At 48.8% G+C, this 9,694-nt stretch overlaps 1 protein-coding gene across 1 annotated transcript; it reads right to left on the bottom strand.

Annotated features, from left to right (window-relative positions):
- Positions 1-7,014: 7,014 nt before the first annotated feature.
- LOC144165670 (uncharacterized) lies at positions 7,015-9,417 on the bottom strand. Its single transcript, XM_077695482.1, has 4 exons — positions 9,130-9,417; positions 8,085-8,262; positions 7,452-7,534; positions 7,015-7,380 (listed from the first exon to the last, which is right to left on the bottom strand). Exons 1-4 carry the CDS (start codon positions 9,293-9,295, stop codon positions 7,031-7,033), a joined length of 777 nt encoding a protein of 258 aa, XP_077551608.1. The 5' UTR covers positions 9,296-9,417; the 3' UTR covers positions 7,015-7,030.
- Between the last annotated feature and the right edge of the window lie 277 nt (positions 9,418-9,694).

The following is a 9,694-nucleotide window of genomic DNA, read 5'->3' as shown; positions in this document are numbered from 1 at the left end:
TCTGCCTGACCAATTATCCCTTCTTACGATATTTTAACGATTGCAGGCGGAACTCTCGCGAAATCTGCATTTTTGTGGAAATCCACAGCAAAATAGGGTTCGCCATTTTCTGTATTGTTTTATGTTTTCTTATTTTTTTCATCATCCTGTTCTAAGAATTAACCCATTTTCGCTATTCTAATTATAAAGGTCTAACTTCCGTGAAATTCGCATTATTGTGGAAATGCAGGGCGTTACACGGTCCTGGCTGTGGGGGTACTCTGCAAAGAATGCCACGGATTAAAACAAAGGGTCTAGTTTGCCCCATCAAAATTTCAAAATAGGCTACTATTTGCAAACACATATTGCAAAAGTAAGTTTCACCTCTCGGCACATTTACTGCGTAATTAAATAGAAAAACACAAAACAGGGACAGACGTTCCCGAGGGAAATTGCCATAATTGGAGCTAGGGACCTTGGTAGCACTTAGCCACAAGTGGTTGGACAAGAATGTACTGCTACATATGTCACAGTGATCCTCCAAGGAATTGTTATGTAGAATGGCACTGGCAAGGCTTAAATCTTTATTCTTCTCGCTCGCGTTTTCATACCTTCGGGGCAAGTAATGCCTGCTGAGCGACGAACAGTTGTGTGTCCCCGCCTGGATAATCTTCTTCCCCCAAAGACTACACGCCATCTAGCGACAAGCTCAAATTTCGCGCCAATGCTGTGTTCACATGGGGTATGTGCCCCCATTGTCAGTTGAGTCAACCGCTTGAACGTTTTTCCCATCGTAGAAGAAGAAGCAGAGAAACCACCCGCTTCAGAACCTCGTCCACCGAAGCTCCCGGGAAGCGCTGACCGGTTTCTCCCAACCATGGCTTCCGCAATCGATCACGACGACCTCGACAGCGAAGTTCAGGAGGCCCCTCCAGCATTTCACGGGCGCCGGAGATCATCCGCTGGAACAACCAACATAATATCAGAGGCCGATAGGCATGAAGACGAGGCTCTGGCTCGTAAGGCCGCTGCTCAGCAGACGCGGAGGCTGTGGAGCATCGTCATCTGTGGATCAGTGCTCATCGTCTTCCTGGCCCTGATAACTTTATTCACGGTAAAAACGCTGCTGGCGCCTGAACCGGAAGTGCCCTTCCAGAAGGTTTCGCCTAAAACCATCGCGACCCGTGCCGACTTGAATACATCCAACGCTGCGTCGTCTGCCAACAGCAGTGACGCCGAACTCGATGCTTTCGGATACACTATGCCCGTCTCGGAACCAGAGATTCAAAACGGGCCTATTCCGTTCAGCGGTACGGGCGAAAACCTCTTTTGTGGAACCAAGAAGTGCAAGAACTTGGCGTCTTTCCTGAACGATCTTCTGAGCACAAGACGCGACACATGCGGGCGGCTCTACGACCACGTCTGCTCACGCTGGGCTGAGAGCCACAGGCGCCTGGTGGAGACTAGGGGACATTACAGCGTCGACGAAGCCGTGCTGGATGCCTACCAACAGCAAGCGAGTCGTCTGCTGCTAGACCCGTCCGTTCCGCCCGCTGACCAACGCAGCTTTTACGCCGACTGTGTCAACAGCCGTCTGCTCACCGAGGAAGACATTCAATATATTACGAACGCCATGCTGCTTCCGGATGAAGAGAGGACGCCGGAGACCTTTGCCAAAACTGTGGCCTTGATGTCCCAAATAGGTGTGTCACCTTTATTCGACATCTCCGTCGAAGCATCAAACAATTTGTTCAGCGTGAACCTGCGCCTTGGAGGTGCGATGCGCGCTCATCAATTCAATGACGACGCCAGCCACGACAGGGGTAACTACAGCCAAAGACTCATTTCATCAGGTAACATTGAAAACATCAGCAACAGCGACAGGATGGCCTTCTTTTCCGCTCTGGAAAGATTCATGTGCGAAAACATCATAGAAACGTCTGGCCTAAATATGTCTTGTGCCGTAAATGTCGACTTCGCTGCCCAGAAATCCTGGCGGCATGACTGGTACACTTCGACTGGACCAGTGCTCCTGGCGAAAAGTGTTGCGTCCTTGCTAGAAGACCTGCCCGCCTACAGCAAGGCGCTGCACGAAAAGATCGGTATGCGCAGTGCCTTTCGGGTAATGCCAGCTTCAGAACAAGAACGCTCCATTCAGTGCCTTCGTTTCATCGACCGGCATGACCCCACCCTTCTACGACACCTAATAACTACTTACGTTGGGCCTCGCTATCAACACGCTGCGCAAAAAACACTCACCCGGCTGAAGGCCACACTGAACAGAAACATACCGAAAGCGCGTGGAATCAAAATTGCTTTTACGTCCCCCGAAGCTTCAATTGACAACCTTTTTTTGAAAAAGCACTCCAGGGATATGTATGGCACAAAAACGGTGTCCAGGCTGATGAATTTCCTCGTCAGCTCAACCTGGAAACGCTGGACTGGCGCATTGACACCAGAGACACCCTTCCTGTCCACAACACCGACACTTTCTCGTGAGCATTCTGCTGTACACGTCCCGCCCGGAGTATTTAACCTCACAGGAGTACATGACAAGTGGCTCCAAGCCCTGACGCTTGCTAGAGTCGGCCCTCGCATCTTGAGGGCCGTGTTCTCCCTCCCTCATCTCTCTAGCGAGCTAAAGAATACTCGCTTTTCCCGTTGTGTTTCCGAGCTCCTGAAATTTGCACATCGAGTCGGAGGAAGTCACGTCTCGGGAGACGGGAACGGACCAGATTTGTTTGCAGGATTCGATGTCGCGTACCGAGACATCAGCCCGAATTTGGACCTAGGGGAGATGGTGTCATTTTACCTGTCTCTTCAGACGTACCGTGCTCTCGTAGGGGAAGCCGTCGCTGTTCCCGACACCGAGTTGGACAGTGACTCTCTCTTTCTCCTGTACTACGTATTCGACAACTGCCAAGTGGAAAAGGGTAGGAAAGCAAATGAAGCGGCTCAGCTGAGCCAGCAGTACGCCCGTGTGTTACGTTACCGACGCAAGCCGGAAGTTAGCACGGATCGGCGTCGCCGCCGTGTGGAGTCGGTGGGTGCCATGTTCGGTGGTCTGTTGCTCGAAAAGTGTCAAGGAATTGCCGACTTGACCACCTGCGAGATGGAAGGCGAGGAACAGTTGTAGTTCGTCGAAACGGCAAACTTTTCAGCATCTTGTCTGTGAATGTATTCTGAGTAATAACGGTGAATATATTAAAAATATTACTCCCTACAACAAACGCAATCCAGATTCTTGGTACACTCCTGCACTTTGCAATTATTACGACCGTCAATATTTAGCACCTACATTACCCGATGTATTATACCGAGTGATCCGTGACTGAATTGATATGGGCGCACTCTCTAAATTTAGGTGCGTTAGTATGCCTAATGCCATAAAAATGATTTTATTCTACAGGAACAGGTTGGCATCCGTCTCACGGAGGATGGCAAGGAGGGAACGAATGTGGGGCACCAGAGCCACCGCTGCAGGTGTAGGAGTCTCCACAGATGGAGGCCTATTGCTTAAAGGCCGGAATACATGGAGCGATCTTTCACGACGAAGTTCGCGCGGCGGAAGACCAGCCGCGTCACGACGCCGAATGTTCGTCGGGCTGCGCTACATGTAGCAAAGTACGGCGGCCGCCGCCGCCTCGCCGCTGCGCTGCTGTCAGTGTGGCTAGACGAGGCAAATGCATTGAAGTGAAACACAGGAGAAGCAAAAAAAGCCGTCAAGACTATTATTATTGCTTTGTAGTTGCAAAACCCTCTAGAAAGGCGTAAAATGTTGTGTAGAAGAAGTTTTTAAAGTTTTTGTTGTGTTTCCGACATTTATGTGCTTCTGTGATTGGAAGAAAGCGGTGAGGTTATGTGGTCTGGCTACACTGTGCGGACATACTGAGTTGAAGCGGCGTTGGTTTGAGTTAGTTCTCCTCCCTGTTCTGTAGCTCTACTTCGCTCTACTCACAGTAAACGTTTAGGTCCTATCTAAAGTTCCTCCTCCTGTGAACCCTGTAAATCAGTAACGTCCGACACTGAACCAGCGGCAGCCTCCCTCCCCGCTTTCCTCAGCTCGCACGCCCGTTCTCTGATCATGGCTGATCATGGGTGTCGTTGGGCGCCTCCTCCTTGCGAAGAAAAGAATAATATTGAAGAAATTAATAGAGCTGGAAGAGGAAAAAAAAAGAAAGCGGAGGTACTGGGTGCACAAGGTATGGCAGCAGCGAAAAAAAGAGGGAGAATACCACACCGCGGTAAGTACCCGTTCGTGTCCCCTACTGCTTTCGGAATTGCTACTGCAGGTCATGTAGATCACATGTAGATGTAAACAACACGGAGTGTTTTTGTGCAGTAAATCAACCGTGTAAGCGATTTGATTCAGCTGTTTCTTGCTAAAAGCGTCCGGCCGCGCCGACGTGCTGACGAACTATATCCGCACCCGCCGCGGTGGCTCCGTTGTGCTGCTAGCACGTACGCGGGATCGATCCCGGCCGCGGCGGCAGTTTTTCTGACGGAGGCGGAAAACGCAAACGTGTGTTGAAATTTCGGCGCACGTTAAATAACCCCATGTGGCCAAAATTGATCTGGAGCCCTCCGCTACGGCTCGCCTCTTAGCTCAGGTGCAGCTCCGGCGCATAAAACCCCAAAAATGTGATTTTTGAAAAACTCCATTGGCCTCAGCATCCGCGCTTGGGCTATAAACACGAGTTCACACACAAGAGTTCGTCAATAGCGAACATTGTTTGCAGTTCTTGTAAGTCCCACTTCCCATTCTGTACTAGTGATTACGTCAGCTTTGGGGAGAAATTTGTCTTTGGGTTCCAAAAACGGGTGACACAACCTTCGTATTACAGTGAGGCCCACGGCGTTGATATATTCACCAGCTTTTGGAACATGAACAAGATATCATAAACAACTTAAAAAATGCTCATACGCGAGTCGTAAGTTGCTTTACAAAACAGTGCACATTTAACAATTCATTTGTGTTCTTGTTTTACTCCAATCATTGCAGTTCCAAGTCATGAAAAAGGACTCAGACTCTACCATGTTTTTCTCGTACTACCGAATGACTCCGACCAAATTTGATGAACTCCTGCAGCTTGTCCGAAAGGACCTGGTGAAAAAATATTTGTGTCGGGAACCCTTGAGCCCTGAAGAGAGGCTGGCCATTACCCTCAGGTACAGTATTGATTGCAACATGAATAATGCTTTCACACACTGTTTCACCTCATGACTGAGTGTTTTCTGTTGTGCGCAGGTACCTCTCCTCCGGAAGTGCAATTAAGCAGGTTGCACTGGCCTTTCGAGTTGCCCCGTCAACTTGCCGACTTGTCATCCACCACACCTGCAGAGTATTGTGGCGGCACTTGCAGCCACTGTACCTACCCGTGAGTACTGCTGGCCTTATGTTTACGTTGTTTTTTTTTTTTTTTTGTAAAATGAACCATACGTGTAACATGTATTAAGGGCAGTGCCCAGCAGTAAAGTTAAAATTTCATTGATGCCATGCCATGTGAAGCAACCTGTGCAAAATGCACTGCTCTATTTTTTTGTCCCATCTAGGTGCCAGGGGTTGCCAAATGGCAAAGCGTTGCTGAAAAATTCGGCAAACGCTGGAATTTCCCAAACTGTATCGGGGCGGTTGATGGGAAACATGTACAGATCAAGGCACCGCCAAAATCTGGCAGCAAATATTTCAATTACAAGGTATAATTAACAGTGGTGCTTTCGCAACAAGCTGGTCCGTGGCTTTTCTTATGTGAATAACATTTTACATATTCCAGGGCACGTTTTCCATTGTGTTGATGGCAATCGTAGACGCCAGCTACCGTTTCATCATGGTAGACGCCGGTGCTCCTGGCCGGCACAGCGACGGAGGAGTTTTCAAGGCTACTTCATTTGGAAGGCAGCTGCAGAATGAAGTCCTGGTCTTCCCTGTGCCAGCCCGTCTGCCAAGGAGCCGCAGTGTTGCCCCTCACGTGTTTGTTGGGGACGAGGCTTTCCAACTAAGACCTGATTTTATGCGTCCGTACCCTGGGAAACACGTGCTGCCAGCCCAGAGGGTATTCAACTACAGGCTGAGCAGAGCAAGGTACAGGGAGGGGTTTCCGCAAGCATCCATTCACTATAACCAAAAAACTATTGCTTTGCTAAACCCTTATTGCAAAAGCATACTGAATTTTGTGCGATTGGCGGCCGCCGATCAAAGCCACCATCAAGAAACGTAACTGCTATTGTAGTGGTGCACTAGTTTGGCTTGATTCATTGAATCACTGGAATGCAAACGGGCAGTTAGCACACTCGTAATGCTATTTGTAGTGTTCCCTCCATTGTGTAACTGCATGCCTCGTGTATAGTGAAATAGTTACGTTTTTCAGTATTTGTTTTTCGGCAAAAAAAAATCATGGTTGGAATGGAGCCGAGTGAGTTACCAAAGCCTAGTTCTTTCAAATTGAATGTGGTTGTATTCTGTTTCCATGTCGCTTTAAAGTGTTATGGGGCTACTTAAACCTTTGCTATGGTGATTTCACGGGTATAAAATGATCATTTCAACCAAATTCAGGCAACGAAAATTTTGCATGTAGTTTTACCTTTTCAAACCATTGACAGCAATTGCTCCAGTTATACTTATTGTACCAAATGCACACTTTCCAGGCGCATCGTCGAAAATGCTTTTGGCATACTGGCAGCGAGATGGCGCGTTCTGCTTGGGCCAATCAACCTACTCCCCAAGAACGCAACTTCTGTTGTGCTGGCCTGCTGTGTTCTCCATAACTTTTTGTGTGAAGCAAGTGAGGCGACGTACAGTCCACCAGGCTACGCCGACATGGAGGACGACTACGGCAACATTGTTCCAGCCCAGTGGAGGAATGAAACCCAGAGGAGCCAGTTGCTCGACTTGGAAGCAACACCGTCAAGGAACTACAGTGCAGGTGCTGCAGAGACGCGAAAAATGTTCGCACAGTACTTCATGAATGAAGGTGCCGTGACGTGGCAGTGGGCACACACTTGCCTCCCGGCTCCTCAAAAAACATAGGCACGACACTGGCATGCACAGATTTTACTCAGGTTCTTCTTCAAACGTATACCTCTTAAAGAAATCAAGGAGGTCCAACTCCATGACTTGCTTCATCCTTTTCGGACAAGATCTCAATTTGCTTGCCAACATCTGGCCGTACAGAGAGGCCTGGTCGCTCTGGGCAGCAATGGCTTTGTCAACTTGTGACAGTTCTTCCTCCCATCTGTTTTTTGATTTCGTTGTTTTCTTCCTCCTCGGAGTAGCACGTTCCGGAACGGTGGTGTGGGATGTGTCATGGCTACTGCTCTGTGTAGTGTCGTCGAGGCTGCTCTCCTCTAAATAGCTGCTGGCAGGAACGTCGTGGACGACAACCTCTTCTTCCTCCAGCTCTTCTGCAAAAAAGAAACAGCGAAGACAGTGTAAACATCCACAGTACTTTCATTTATGATTAATAACTTGTTACCTGCAGTGTCGCTATAGATGGCCGCCAACAGTGCTTGAGGGGATTCATCCGTGCACTCCGGGTCCGTAATATTTGATATGGTGCTGAAAATTACAACCAGTTTTGTTAGAGGCACATCTAGTGTACATCTGTGTTTTATGGCACAGAAAAGACTAGTTTGGTTATTGTTCGTGTCGCACGCACTGTCCGTTATTCATATTTTTCCACATTGCTTACTACTGTATACTTGTTCTGGTGAAGAGTGATCCAGTAATGGAGCATTCATGTAATTTCGTCACGCTGTTTTTTTTTCCTGCCTTTATTATTCCTGTATTCATGTGTTTTATAACTATTTTGGCCCTTTCACTGAGCGTTGTGATGGCTGTGTACTTGTAAGAGTCTGCAGAAGGCTTACATATTGATAAAAAAAGCAGTAATGGCACGTGAGCCATCTGTCCTTATTTGCATTAGTTGCCATACGGTTTCACGCAAGCAACTAGCTCACACGTACATTCAAGATGAAGTGCCAGTTGCTTGGATATAGTATTGTAACTAGCCACTTGTGCAACCTCAACTTTGACACTTAATTAAACCTGCTTTGATTGCATGCGGACCTGAAATAAACAAGTCAAACAACCACTACAAGGATCAAACCTGTCAATTTCCGTCTCGTCTTTTAGGAACTTCAGCATGGTGAAGTACGGCCAGGTGACTTCTTTTGCCTTCTTGCCTTCCTTCGCACCTGAGCCACTTGGGGCGCCGGTTTTCTGCATCCGCAGTTTTTTTGTGAAGGTGTCCCGCAGGCTCTTCCATCGGCCCGGTAGATTCGCTTCTGGAAGTAGGTATAAAAATTGTTACCCCATAGTTACCTTTAAATCTCTAGCATACCAGCAATTGGAGGGGGGGGGGGGAGGGGGGGCATCAGATAAAACAATCGCTGAAATTGCACATCACTCGTGTTTCCTTGGCTTTTCGAGGCACGGCGAGCCGTGTGGGTGGTCAGAAAATATTTCGTTTGTGTAGCTCCAGGGTAATATATGCCGAGTAGGGCAAGAGTCCGGTAAGCGTCGCCAAATCTCCCCACCACCTCCCGGCGACCCATGTCACGCCCGCATCGCAACTCGCGGTGGGAGCAGCTAGTCTGTCTCGATTTTTACCCAACCGGCAAAAAACCTTTCCGCTCACTGACTAGCCAGAGTTACTGTCCTTGATTAGTCAGTATTAATAGCCTACGTGTGCCCGACACACCAGCGAAAGCCAGCGATACGTCTGGGCGAAACCCCAACCAAAACAAAAAAGAGTGTAGTGATTAACCATTAACAGTGACTGCCTAGTCAGTGAGCGGAGGCGGTTTTGCCGGTCGGGAAAAAATCAAGACACACAGCGCAGCAAATTAGGGGTTGCAATATTTACGGCATTTAATCACTGCACCGTCGCGCAATAGCAGGTGTTCGCTGTCCATTCACTGATTACGGAAATGAGAATTTACCCGCTCGCGTGCGGGCTCTATCGTCGGGATATGCAGGGTGCGCCAACGTTGCGGCCGTTATTGCAGTTGCAACTATTTTGCAATTTTGACAACGGCAAGCTATGACGCACAGTGAGGACTTCGCTGGATACATTCCCCTGTAAGTGAAAGCGCTGCAGGAAGTACATCCTGCGTGCTGAAGCGTACTAGGAATAGGAACTGTAAACATACCTTGAAGGTCGCATCCTATTTCCGCAGCAACTTCTTCCCAAGCCACACTTTTTTTACGTTGGTCCTTGTAGTCCGCCCGTCCGCATTCCCACAAGATAGGACGCTTCTGCACTGCCGTAATGAATTTGTCATTAAATTCCAGGCGCACAGCTTTGGACGATGACATTTTGCAACAAATGCGACCGGCGTGTACGGCACGGGACGGGACGCGGCACGCTCGGAAGCAGAAAGTCGGGGCGCGGGCGGAGAGAACGGAATGTCACGACACATCTCGCGAGACCGTTGCTATGACGACGACCAACGCTGCTGCGTCAGGCTTAACAGCTAGAAAAAACGCCCTTCTATCTGAAAAAAGAAGGCTATTTGCCGCTTGAAAATTTATGTGAGGGCAAGAGTGGACAAATTTAACTCGAAGTAAACGGTTTAGCACACGATATCGCATTGAGGGATTAGCGACGAAGCTGTTTTCGCTGTGAAGCGGGCGAAGAGGGCGCCGCCATGTTTGGAAACGCTTTGCCGCTGCCGTCGACGGCGACGAACTTTTTCTGCCCTGGCTAGATAGGCG

This window comes from Haemaphysalis longicornis, unplaced genomic scaffold (assembly GCF_048455015.1).
Source record: "Haemaphysalis longicornis isolate Haplotype H1 unplaced genomic scaffold, Haemaphysalis longicornis Haplotype H1 scaffold_142, whole genome shotgun sequence".
Taxonomy (NCBI): domain Eukaryota; kingdom Metazoa; phylum Arthropoda; class Arachnida; order Ixodida; family Ixodidae; genus Haemaphysalis; species Haemaphysalis longicornis.
Note: the sequence above shows the minus strand (reverse complement) of the source record. Positions and strands in the feature narration are given on the sequence as shown.